Here is a 14423-nt window from a genome sequence, read left to right on the forward strand (position 1 = left end):
CCTTATAGGAGTTATTTTCCCTGAATGATGATTGTTTTTAAAACATCTTTTTGCATTTTAGTAAAAAAAAAATTGTGGTAGATCGAGAGAAACTTCGAGGCAATATCAGCGATATAAGACTCCTAAACAGGATATATTGCTCCTAAATTACAATTTTTTTACTAATTTTTAAAATTTGGCAAATTATCTCAAAACTTAAATAGATAGGTATAAACTGAAACCAGTAAAAATATTCATCAACACAAGATGAACATACAGATCACAAAAAAGATTTATATATAAGCAAACATAACTGTTTGTAAAAGTAAAAATATTGAATTGAAATGGAGGTGTGCATGGCCACAGGATTTTGATTTCTTTTAAATATCCTGAAAATGACAGGTAGTTGGACGTAATCATTTTTTTGGTACTAGCTGCATAAAGAGATCATGGTTTGTCTGGCTATCTCCTCCTACAGTTTTGGACATACAGCTTAAATATTTTGTAGGATGTTCAAACACATAATGGAGGTGTGCATGGCTACAGGATTTTGATTTTTTTTTTCAAATATTCTGAAAATGACAGTTAGTTGGACTTAGTCATTTTTTTGGTACTAGCTGCATAAAGAGATCATGGTTTGTCCGGCTATCTCCTCCTACAGTTTTGGAGCTACAGCTTTAATGTAGGATGTTCATACACATAATGGAGGTGTGCATGGCCACAGAATTTTTATTACTTGTAGCCGACAGTTTTCTTGAAAGTTGAAACCTTTTGGCTAGACATTCAGTCCTGCAAGTGTAGCCTTTAGCATAAAAATTAAACATAGATCATCATACATAGTGTTATAATTTCCTATGGTCAGGCAGGGGCATCATTTGTGTCTTACAGACAGCGTAACAATTTGAAGTTGTATGCCAACATCACTGTTTGTCAAATCTAAAATATGTGGAACTATACTCGTGCATATGGCAGAGCAGAAAAGGGAGGGGGGCATTGTCCATATCTAGTGTTTTCTAAAGTAATAAGATGAAATTTTTTTAAAAGGAAAGGGACAGAGTAAAAAGATGTTAAAAGAATGCCTAAACTTGTGTTGTATCATTTTTATACAGTGTATATAGATACCAGCTTTGTAATGTAAAATGTAGGATTATGTGAACTTGCATCAGCATGTGCTTTAGTGACTTCTTTGTGTTTTTTTTCTCATTCAGGTGCCTTATCATACCCTCTTTCTTTAAAAGCAAATAAATATAATAATTTTTATTATATTTTTCAGCCAGCCTGTATTCCCATTCATCAAGGCTGATGAGAGTAAATGGTCACATGCTACCTTATGCGTGGAATCATACCATATCATATGACCAGTCACATGGTGTCATGCCATATTTAGTAGAGAAACTAACTACCAAAGATATCAATATCAAAATGGACCCAGATAGACAACAGCTTATGTTTACATTTACTTCACAGATATCACCAGGTATCACATGTAACATTACTTTGGACAAAATATATTTTAAAGTTAATGTGTGATTAAGATTAATTTATTATTCCATGCCACACCACATGGGGCAGGGGATAATAGACTGATTGACCTTGTCTGTCCATCTGTTAGGCTTTACATAATTTTTGATACTTTTTTCCTAGTCTCTGTATTAAAGTGTTATTAACTGACTGTTTCTGTATTTAATAGCCCTGATCTAAATTCAAGGTAAGCTGTATTGCCCTGGAGACTAGAATTTATTGGACCGTGCCGAAAGCAATATTAACTGATGATTTATATCAACGGGTGATGTCATCAGTATTGCATTTGCTGATTTATATGTATGAGGGCTGATTTGCTCATATCATTTAATTATAAGGAAGATTTGATATTTGATCTTCAACTTTGTTATGATGAGTTGTATCGTGTAAAGAGGTTTCTGATCTGCAAGGCAGTCACTTCTGGTGAGACGTTTCTTTGAATTTTTATAATATCTACTGAGCATGTAAATTTTAGTTTCATATTTCTCAGCTTCTGTATTAAGAGATGATTTCAAGTTTGGTCTAATGCTTTTCTTATGACGAGCTGTATTGCTTTAGGGATTTTCAGCTCTGACAGGCAGTCAATTCCTGTTTGACGATATTTTTAATTTTATTATACCTACTGAGCATGTAATTTTTTCATCATTAACTTCTCAGCTTATATATAAAGGAATGATTTGGTATTTGATCAGGGACTTAAGGTGTTAAAGTGTACCTAGTAAGCTAGTTTCAAATCTGTTGAATACTCACTTCCTGTTTGATAATACTTTTATTTTTAATTGCCACTAAGCATGGAATATTTTTGCCATTCCCAAATGACTATATATATATCGCTAGTGTATGAAACTTTGTACAACATCTTTTGCAACTCTATTGTGACTGTTTCTTTTATACCTATTCAGGACTGTAGTCTGGAAATAAGTTTCTTTGAGAACATGTTCTTAATTCTGTCGAACTCCTGAAATTATATAGGGGAGAATACTAGTAACTTTATGGACAAATTGATCAGTGTCATTACATTATAAAATGAAATTTCATTCAATATTTCATTTTCAATTTCATATTGTGCAAAGAGCATTTCAGGGGTCTAATTTCCCAGTTTATATAATTGATGTCACTACGACAATATAGACTAGAAATAAATTCAAGTTTACAATAATGACTTTGATATAAACATTAATAATGTCCGATGCTTAGGCGATGACATTATAAACAGTTGTGACAAAATTTTAGGATATATTATAATTTAATTGTTGATTCTTACCTCACTTTGTCTCACTTTTGCAGAATATTTTTAATAGAAAAGAAAGGATATGGGGTATCCATCCAGGACACAAAATCAGTATGTGCACAGCAAAAAACACAAAAAGAAAGGAATAGCGCTTTTTTGCCTTTCTTCATCTTTTAGAGCTTGTGTGGACATATCAGTTTCTTTTAGACCTAGTGTGGACATATCAGTTTCTTTTAAAGCTAGTGTGGACATATCAGTTTCTTTTAAAGCTAGTGTGGACATATCAGTTTCTTTTAAAGCTAGTTTGGACATATCAGTTTCTTTTAAAGCTAGTGTGGACATATCAGTTTCTCTTGGAACCTAGTGTGGACATATTAGTTTCTTTTAAAGCTAGTGGGACATACCAGTTTCTTTTAAAGCTAGTGGGACATATCAGTTTCTTTTAAAGCTAGTGTGGACATATCAGTTTCTCTTAGACCTAGTGTGGACATATCAGTTTCTCTTAGACCTAGTGTGGACATATCAGTTTCTTCTAAAGCTAGTGGGACATATCAGTTTTTTTAAAGCTAGTGGGACATATCAGTTTCTCTTAGACCTAGTGTGGACATATCAGTTTCTTTTAAAGCTAGTTGGACATACCAGTTTCTTCTAAAGCTAGTGAGACATATCAGTTTCTTTTAAAGCTAGTGGGACATACCAGTTTCTTCTAAAGCTAGTGGGACATATCAGTTTCTTTTAAAGCTAGTGTGGACATATCAGTTTCTTCTAAAGCTAGTGAGACATATCAGTTTCTTTTAAAGCTAGTGGGACATAAAAGTTTCTTCTAAAGCTAGTGTGACATATCAGTTTCTTTTAAAGCTAGTGTGGACATATCAGTTTCTTTTAAAGCTAGTGAGACATATCAGTTTCTTCTAAAGTTAGTGGGACATATCAGTTTCTTCTAAAGCTAGTGGGGCATATCAGTTTTTTTAAAGCTAGTGGGACATATCAGTTTCTTTTAAACCTAGTGTGACATATCTGTTTCTCTTAGTCCTAGTGTGGACATATCAGTTTCTTTTAAAGCTAGTGGGGCATATCAGTTTCTTTTAAAGCTAGTGGGACATATCAGTTAACTAAGTATTAAAAAAGTAGCAAGTATAACATGTTTTTTTTCTCTCTCATGTATAATCATCATATATCCACTTTTTGTCACAGTAAATGGTGATAAGGGTTTCTTCGAGCATTTGATAGAATATGGAATGTTTATATTAATATTTTTGAAAGTACTGCTTTTCTTACAGGTACACAAAGTAACCAGTGTCCTAAAGGTTTCCTATTGAACAATGGAGGATCATTCTGCACAGGTTTGTCATTTACAAATGTTTATTGTTAAAAAGTTTATGGTATCTAAGATCCTATACCTTTATAAGAGGGGGGAAGGACCTTTTTCTGGAGGTCGGGATTGGGCCTTTATTTTTGAGGGATTTTTGGTTTAACATCTATGGGGACTAGGGAATCAATAATTAATTTTTCTGGATCCGAGAAAGAATACTTTAATTTTTCAGGAATTCAGGGTGACACCCCCTCCTACTACCCCTCATATAATCATGCTATTAGGGGGTTAACAATTACTGGAAACCAAGAATTTTGAAGTGAATATTTTAGAAACATGCCAAAATCCTCACAACAGTCAGATGACCACCTTTCCATGGTCAATTTCATTTTATTTTGTTCAATCAAGTGCTAAATTTTGAAAATAAATACTACTTGAATTACATTGCTGTTTACAATTTTGGTACAAAATCGAAATATTATAAATGCTTACTCGTTTTTATGCCCCTGCAACTAAAAGTTGGGGGGCATATTGTTTTACCCCTGTACGTCCGTCTGTCCATCCTTCCTTCCATCCGTCCCATTATGGGTAAATAGTTATTCCGCATAACTCCTCCTACAGTTTGAATCCTAGGAAGTTTTCACTTTGCTGTCTGTTTGTACATATATTGAAGGAGTGCATGTGGTCAGGGGTTTGATTTTTATTAATATTTGCTCTTTTGTGAGATAGTTGAAATTTGTCATTTTTTGGAGTATTTACTTGCATAAGAGGAGCGTTTCCAGATAACTCCTCCTACAGTTTGAATGCTAGGAAGTTTTCACTTTGCTGGCTGTTTGTACATGTATTGAAGGTGTGCATGTGGTGAGGGTTTTGATTTTTGTTAATATTTGCTGTTTTGGGAGATAGTTTAACTTTGTCATTTTTGGAGTACAAGTGGTTAAATGTTATAGTTATTTTAAAATAACACTTTGCATATGCGGGGGCATCAATTGCAGACATGTGACAGAGTTGTCAAGCCACAACTGGAGATTTGGAAATTTTCAGCTGGAGTTTGGGCTTCATAACTGGAGATTTTTTATCGACCTATTTATCGACGTACGCAATGGTTTTTTGTGTTTAAACTGCATATCTTCTTTTTTGTTTGTTAAAAGAACAATAATTCCATACCTTTCAACAACTCCATATCTATTTTTACTTGATAAAAATAGAAGATAAGGGGTTTCAAATATTTATTCATTATATATAATTCAAGATAAAGCGATCAGCCATCATACAGAGTTGGCAAAAAGTACCCCTGATTCAGCTACATTGTCAACTTTGGTACTACTACTGAACATGCTTGTAACAGAAGGTGTTAATTGATAGAGTTGTAGGCTTGCTGGTGGGTAGCTGTCCCCATAAGTTTGGTCAAATCATAAGGGCCACCACAGTCAGCTTTGCATGAAGTGTAGTAAGCATGGTCTTGACCCTTGGTACTGGATCTGCATCATTTGAAATCAGATCTCCAGGCAGAGTTGAATTTGGCTAGATACTTGGTCTTCTTTTATTTGCTGCTGGGGTATTTGGTGATATAAAAATACGGTTTGCATTTTGACATTTTTGTCAAATTCTAAAATTTTAGAATAATCCAAGACAACTGTACTTATATAGGTATTCCATTGGCTTGGATAGAAAACAAGCCATAAATATCATATTTGAGTTGATTTCATTTGTCTTTGAGGTTCAGTAAACGTTCCATGTTTTCAACAGCATCAAATTAAATTGTTGTTTATACAACTTGTACAATTTAATCCTTTGTCAGTATTTCACTTTTAATCAACCTTGCTTGTGTCTTAAACTAGCTAGTTGATCACTAGGTAATTGCCTATTATCTTTTATTTATTGTTGTATATACAGTTTAATCCTAAACACCTCAGGCTAATTTTACCTATTTTAACTTTTGACACAAAATCCATTACAGGAAACTTCCGTTTTTCTCGGACTTTTCCCATATCAATTTCGAGTTTCTCGGCCTTTTTCTCTGTCCGTATCGATTTTGTAAACAAAAATGTCTAATGAAAATTTTACGAGGTTGACATTTTCAAAAAGCGGAAGATTTCAAATTTTAACGGGAGGGACGGAAGAGGGTCTGAAATGCGGGAGATTTTGACTCCCGCCGGAAGAATCACATGTATGCAATTGTGTCTCCCAGACACAATAATATCTCAAAAAAAGTCCTACAATGACTTTGTTATAATACAGTTACTTAATAGTGGAGTGCGGGGGCATCACTTTGTCTAGTTTAATATTTTAAATGAAGGACATCCTTAACCTTGTATCTTAAAAACAAATTATAAATGATGCATTATCAAACATATTCCAAATGAAGGGGATTTAAACTCTGAAAATACTAGGTTCTTTTTAATTAACATGTTTAAATCAGTAGAAAAAGTAGTAATTGATGTTCATACAATGTTGGTATCATATTTTTCAAATCTGAAATGTTTTTTTTAAGTTTATATAATAACAGAACAAGTCTTTTTCCCTTGCTAGTTAATTCCAGGCAACTTGCAGCCAACTTCGTTAGATGGCAATTTGATAATTAATCATTATCAACCACAACACATTTACTTAGTTTAAAAATGAAACTCTGAAGTTAACATTGACTAAACTTTTGTTTATGTGACTTTGATAAACAGCTAGTGTTGTTCATTTACTATGCAAAAAATTCATTTGTAAATGACTATACATGTATGACGCATTTATTGCTATATGGTATTATAGATAGCTGTTTAATAAATGTTTTAAGTTTTGATTTTATCTATTGTCTCAAAACTATTATTTGTCATATTATTATTATATCTCATTTAAATTCTTGATGATCTTTCTGTGTGTGTTTCAGATGAAGATGAATGTTTGAACATACAACCATGTTCCCATTATTGCCACAATTCTCCTGCAAGTTTTTCTTGTTCATGTAATCCTGGTTATTCATTGGAGAGAGATGGTCATACTTGTACAGGTAGGTGATGTTATTGTTAAAGTAAGTTTCACAGATGGTTGGTCAGGGGTGGTGTAATTGTACAAGTAAATTTAACAGATGGTTGGTCAGGGGTGGTGTTATTGTAATAGTTAAAGTTCCACAGATAGTTGGTCAGGAATGTCGTAAGTGTAAAGGTAAGTTCAAAGGTGGTTGGTCAAAGATGGTGCTATTGAATTTTGGAATTTCACAGATTGTTGGTAAGGGATGTTCATACCTGAAAAGGTAAGTTTCTTAGATGGTTGGTTAGGGATTTTCTTATCTGAAAAGGTAAGCTTCAAAGGTTAAGAAAGTTATTTTATAAGTTTATTTATCAGATGGTTTGGCAGGGATGTTCATTAATGTAAAGGTAAGTTCAAAAGAGGTTTGAAAAAAATGAATATGAAAACTCATCAAAGATAACAGGCTTATTATTTGTAATGCCAGATGCACGTTTCTTCTACATAAGTTTGTTAACTATCCAATTGAAAATATGAGCTAATAATTAATAGATCAGCATTTGTTGTATACCTGACGCAAAGGACAAACTCTATGATAAAAACATACAATACTTACCTGATGTACACTGAAGAAAGATTCACAGATTGTGTGCATTCAGTGCTGTGTAAAATCATTGAAGATCTTAAATCAACCAGTAAAACATTGGTAAAATCTGTTCTTTTAATTTTCCAGTCAAATAAATATGAAAATAAACTCAAATCATCACTTTGTGGACCACTAAGATCTAATATTTATGCTTAAGTCAACCAATAGATGAGTTAATTGGCCAGCAATAGGCTATAGACAATGGTTTATTTGGTGAACTAAGATTAGGTTATCAATTAAGGTTCTATAAGTATGTCAGGGTTCCCGTCATAGAAATGTGGTAGACTTGATTATAATATATACAAAACTGATGAAATATTTTCTGTACTTTTTATTACAGATATAGATGAATGTGATAATAACAATGGAGGCTGTGACCTTGACAATGAATGTATCAATATTGCCGGATCATTTATTTGTGCGGTCATGTGTAAAGATGGTTACAGACGATCTGGTGATGGACAAAAATGTATTGGTAAGTCTGTTTATCACGAGCAGAAAACAAAATAAAGTTTACCATTTGTAAAATCATATAGAAACTTTGATGGTTATTTCCATTAAAAGATATATATTTAGAATCACATCCTAATTGGATTCTCCTTAAAATACTGTAGATTATTTTTTTTCGTGGGTGTGAATATTTGTAATTTGAGGAATACTTGCATTTTCGTTGATATTTGATTTCATGGTTTTGCCAGTGTCGGCATACAAGCATATGGAAAATGAATCAGGAGAAACTCAATTGTCAATATAGATAACTGTAGCAGATGGACATTTGGAACTGAATTTGTTAATATCAACTTGTTGTTGTCAATATTGTCGATATTAACAACTGTATCAGATGAACTTAGTGTTAACTCTTTGGAAGAACAAATCAGAAATTTTTAAACCCCTATTTGGAAATCATGCATCATGTCCTTATTTTTACATTGCAAAATTTCACAATTTAATTAAGGACATAAACTAAAGAAGATGAAATGAATAGAGAAACAAAACATGAAGAACGTTTTAAAATGATGACATCAACAACTTAAACAGATAAACAAGGAGAAACTAAATTGTCTTTATGGACAACTTGATCCGTTTTACATTTGTAACATAACTTGTCTATATTGAAATCAATGTCATTTTGAAACTTCTGTGGATGAGGTGTAAAACTTATTAAAAGTAGACCCCAAGGTTGACTGGGAAATAGAAATACAGTCACTCTTGGTCTTCCTCTGACCGGTAGTAAAACCCTTGCTAAAGTGAAGCATTCATTTGGCTGTGTGGAATGTCCAAGTATGCAGCCACATCCGGTTAGAATGGGGATGTTAAATCTGATGTCTCGTGTAGAGATAGTGCCATGCTCTCTGCACATTAACAACCCTTACAACAACTCTTTGATGGGTCGGTAGGTGGCCTGTCGCAAGACTAAATTTCTGTCCCTATCCAATCTACCCTTATTTTCCATTGGCAGTCCTAATTTCCCCAATCTTTATCCCAGACAGCCTGTATTACCTGACCTACTTATTGTATTTATTGTTAATTTGTTCTAGTCCTGAACATGCATGAAATATTTGCCACTGGACTTAAATCAACCAACAATCAATCAATGATTAAAAGTGAAAATCAGATGACGAAAATTTTAAATTTCAAGGTCGAATCCATATTGTTGATGTCAACATTTGAAGAAGATGAAAACAGATTGACTAATTTAGAAAACCAGATCTTTATCTAAACACTATATCTATCATGTCTCTACAAAAGGCTGAGATATTGATAAAGGGACTACTGAAATCAGTACTATGTTGTCCATATCTTACAATGTCGTGTCTGGGACATACCTCAAGTTTTATTTATTTGGTCGGGTTCTCAATTTTTATGAATAAAATTCAATTATATGTGATCTTTACAATTTTATGATGTATATGTCCATAGTGGTTGAAAGCAATTATAGGCAACTGTACAGCCTTTAACAATGAGAAAAATCCATACCGTATAGTCGGCTATAAAAGGCCCGACATGAAAAATATGAAACAATTCAGTTGAGAAAACTAACAGCCTAATTTATAACAAAACAATTAACGAATAACAAATATCACACACATGAACCAACAACAACCACTGAACTACAGGCTCCTGACTAGGGACAGGCACATAAAGAATTTTGCCGGGTTAAACATGTTTGTGAGCGCTCAACCTTCCCCCTAACCTGGGACAGTGGTGTAACAGCACAACATAAGAACAAACTATAAACTACAGTTGAAACTGATCAGATCGTTACAAAGCTTAAAAACATCAAACATAAACACAGACCGGACGTGGCAGGGTATTTATCCATCCCTCATCCCTAACAACAAAAATGGACACTAAGTACAGATCTGAGAGTATTCGCAATTACTGACAGCTAGTTCAAAGCCAATAACAACTAATAAAAAAAATCATGTATCTATTAAAGACTAAAATATCAATCAGTCCACATCCAACATCCAATGGATTTAGTGTAAAGATGTCATTAACATTCGGAGAAAAACATGACCTAGGTCAGTTTCTCAAGGATTTCGAAAAACTGGACAACTACTTTTGGTCTATATATAGAATTATAAGGTGTACATATTTATCTGACAGATCACCTGATTGATATTTTTTTTCATTAATCCTTTAAAAGTTATCTTGTTACATATGTAGTAAGACCTTTATTTCAGAGAGTGTCAGTATATTCATTAGCATCTGTTAATGAATTTTATCTGTAAAATAATTGTCTTCATAAAAAAAAATTAAGAATCATTCTAATATGACATGCTTCTTTCGCTTTGTAAACAACACCGTGATAAAATTCTCAATATATCTATACTTAGCGCAGACTCAGAGATATACATAATAATGGATGTTACAATATACCTCCCACGTAAATCCACATGTATTGGAACCATTTTGCAAACCCTTTGCCGATTTTATTGTTTTAAAAATTGCATTTAAAAAAAGACAAAAGAATTTTTATTCTTATTCGGATACATAATAAAAAGAATTAATGCACAAGAGCTTGGAGAAATCAACAAAATCAAAATAAAATAAAATTCCGCGAAAGTCTATTAATGTTTTCGGCGCATTTAAGTCATTTCAAAACATGACGTCATACAAATTAAAACGCTAGAGTTGAAGGTTTTCCGTTAGGTGAACCATCGAAATTCGTATAATATTGTATTAAAATTGATTTTTTTAGGTAGGTTTTGTTTTGTTTTATTTTCTATTCTATTCTATTGCATTATTCGCATATTTACTGATTTCAGCAAGTCAACATGGCGGCTCCTTAGTTACGAAATGTCAACTTTTGATTTGACGGTAGCTTACGAGAAAAACATGTAAATTAAAAATGGCAAATGTTGGGTTTTAGAATTAAAAGAATTAAACAGATTTTTTTCTAGCAGTTATTCACGAAATAATCCATGCAAGCTACATATTTATTAGAATGTTTGAGCTTTATCTAACAGGGAGTAAAAAAGAACAGCCACACACACAGCTGATATCCACCCTCGCCTCAGTTTTTTAATGACCGTATTTGTCCTATTAGAATCGAAATAATTCATGGAAGCCATAGATTTGTTGGAAATTTACACATGGCCTGGGCCATGTGTAAATTTCCAACAAATCTATGGCTTCCATGAGTTATTTCTTAATTTTGAAAAATGAATTATAATTATAAGCTTGATCATTTGATATAATCCAATACCACTGAATTTTAATTGAACATAGCAATCACTAAACAGTACAAAGTTTATGAAATTATTATGTAATAATTTTTTTCAGACAAAGATGAATGTAGAGAGACACCAGAAGTATGTGGACATAACTGTCAGAATATACCTGGGGGTTATACCTGTTCATGTAGTGATGGATTTCAACTTAAAAGTGATCAGAGTGGTAGATGCACAGGTACACTCAATGAAAATACAGGAATACATTTGTACTAATGAGTATTCTTTAAAAGGTTTTCAGATTCTGATTTTTTTCTCCAGAATAAATGTCCCATGCTTTTTTGTTATATTGTTTTAGGTTGATCATTCTATTTATAGTACATGACTTTCTCAGCAGAGATATAAGAGAAGAAGCAAGCACCCACAGCATGGTGTTTATTATTATTGATTAAAAAAATCACTATAGAAACATACCTGTCAACTGACTCGTATCCTGCTGGTCACATCCGAGAATTTCACCCCATACCCCGGATTTTTTAAATGTTTTTCGGTCTGTGCGTCTGTTCGTTCGTCCGTTCGTCCATCTCATGTTAAAGTTTTTCGGTCAAGGTAGTTTTTGATGAAGTTGAAGTCCAATCAACTTGAAACTTAGTACACATGTTCCCTATGATATGATCTTTCTAATTTTCATGCCAAATTAGAGTTTTGACCCCAATTTCACGGTCCATTGAACATAGAAAATGATAGTGTGAGTGGGGCATCCATGTACTATGGACACATTCTTGTTTATCTTTACTTTCTTTAAAGGCTTAATTATTTTGTTACATCCCAATACCAACAATATTTGAGGAGATGATACATACTGGGAAATAAAAATTTAAAAATTTAAAAAAACGATAACGTGAGAATTGTTACTAAGAATGAATCAAGGAGAGGGGGGTATGGTTTGGCTTGAAATGATAAAGTATAACATATAATATATCAATGGCTTATTATGCAATGAAAAAATAAAATTAAAGGCTTAAATTATTTTCAGTTAGTCATTTACCATGTGAACATATTTTGGAAACGGTTTAATTTAAAATATTAAGTATTGTCCCCTAAACACTTAAATTCAGCTGAAAAAAAATTTGTATGCATTATGACCTGAGATTTTCCTCTTCAATGCAGGTCATGACCTGCATTTTCATTTTCATAGGTTGACAGGTATGTAGAAATATAAATTATTATATCACCTACTCATTAGATCCCAATATAGTGTTTTTGCTGTGATGGGGAACTTAGAAGGGACATAGTGATCAAAAGATAATTATTCTCTGAATTAATTAATTTCCTTGTTTCATATACCTAACATTAGGTAACAATAATCTGATTTCTTTCCATTACAGATGTAAATGAGTGTAGGACAGGCCAGTCATCATGTTCCCATATCTGTAGAAACACCATAGGATCCTACACATGTGCTTGTCCAGCAGGGTTCAGACTGTATAGGAAGTACTTGTGTGAAGGTATGTAATCATCTGCCCAGCAGGATTTAGGAGGAGCCCAACTAATTCATTGCTTTCTATGTTAAATTCTTCAATGTCAAGCATTCATAGCTAATTTGTCTTTAAATTAAGTTCTAATACAGTGACAGTCATTCCATATGAAAGTAATACATTAATATGTCTTGCACTGAAAAAATCAACATACCTTTAACTGCATATAAAATTATACTGGTTCCCAGACATTAGCTTCTACAATGATCACAAATTCTTCAGCTTTAATTTGATACCAGAATTACCAAAATATTCTACATAATTTAAAATTTACAAATTGTTACAAAGTTTTAGATATGTATTACTTTCTTGTATGTTCCTTCTGAACAGGCCAGTATTAGTGTGCTACATCTTCAGACTACAGGAATTTCATGTTTGCAGATAGATATTAATCTGTACAGCAGGACTCAGTTTGTGATGATAAACAAAAAATTAAAGACAGACCTGGAGTTTTAATTTGAAACTCATCCTCATTCATGTCAATCTTAATTGACCAAATTACCAATCTTTTGATTGGATAATTTACTGTTGCATCTCTGATCTATTTATTCAGCAAACCATCATGAGATTACCTCTTGCCTATGTTACATATTACAATTTAAATAAACTATTTATTTGTAATATACACTTTTTACACAACTCAAAACACAAATCTAAACATGAATTGATATTGATAATTGATATAGATATGATGACTTCTGGCTGATTCACCATTTGGAAATAACTATTGTGTTCATTCTGATATATTATTTGACATTTCACATACAATGTTTTATACAGGAACTGAATGGATTCTCAAGAATGGCATTAATGCAACAACTATATACAATAGTATGATATCATGATAATGTTGTTTGGTTCATAACCATACCTTTAGATGAAGACTTAAATATGGTTTGAAATATTCCCACAACTCTTCCAATTTCTCCATCTTTTTGATTATTTATGTTATTCATGATCTTCTCAGTGGATATGAACCCATATTCACTGTAAAAGTGTCCTGATTTCAGCATTAATTATCATTCTGATCTTTGTCAGGTTTTTTTCCACTGTGTATATATGCCCTGTCGAGGTAACCAGTCAAATTATGATTAGCTGGGTTTTATAACTCCAGTATATAATAATAAGTTATTTTAAAACATCTATAAATAACAAAATACATATCATATAACAGATATAGATGAATGCAGAGAGAGAGCAGATGAATGTGGAATAGATCAGGATTGTATCAACACCAGAGGGAGCTATCAATGTAAGACAAGGTGTTCACTCGGCCTTCAACAGCAGACAGATGGTTCTTGTATAGGTATGTTAGTCAAATGTCATAAATGACCCCAGTTATAGCAGTAATAACTTCTTTTTAGTATACATGTTATCTGTATGTTCCTGAATTGTTGCCTTTACGTGTCATGGACTGAAACTTTTAAGGCCTTCATTTTTAATTATCTGTTTTACAAAGCTGCTGACTATTTTCTTGAAAATTGAAAGAGGATGCTGTTAATTTAATTTTTTTTGTATTCATGCTTATCACTGAAATTTTGTGGTTCCAAAAAAATAAAAT

At 32.6% G+C, this 14423-nt stretch overlaps 1 protein-coding gene across 31 annotated transcripts in view; it reads left to right on the forward strand.

Moving 5' to 3' along the window:
* LOC127728563 (hemicentin-1-like) overlaps positions 1–14423 on the forward strand; it is a 147424-nt gene that overhangs the window by 111552 nt on the left and 21449 nt on the right. For all 31 annotated transcript variants that reach the window (XM_052236001.1, XM_052235999.1, XM_052235998.1 and 28 more), the window contains 7 exons: positions 1253–1456; positions 4012–4074; positions 6925–7044; positions 7988–8122; positions 11437–11562; positions 12713–12832; positions 14037–14168. In XM_052236001.1, coding sequence (XP_052091961.1) covers positions 1253–1456; positions 4012–4074; positions 6925–7044; positions 7988–8122; positions 11437–11562; positions 12713–12832; positions 14037–14168 — 900 coding nt within the window. The remainder of the gene's footprint in view (positions 1–1252; positions 1457–4011; positions 4075–6924; positions 7045–7987; positions 8123–11436; positions 11563–12712; positions 12833–14036; positions 14169–14423) is intronic.

This window comes from Mytilus californianus, unplaced genomic scaffold (genome assembly GCF_021869535.1).
Source record: "Mytilus californianus isolate M0D057914Y unplaced genomic scaffold, xbMytCali1.0.p SCAF_2, whole genome shotgun sequence".
Classification (NCBI taxonomy): Eukaryota; Metazoa; Mollusca; class Bivalvia; order Mytilida; family Mytilidae; genus Mytilus; species Mytilus californianus.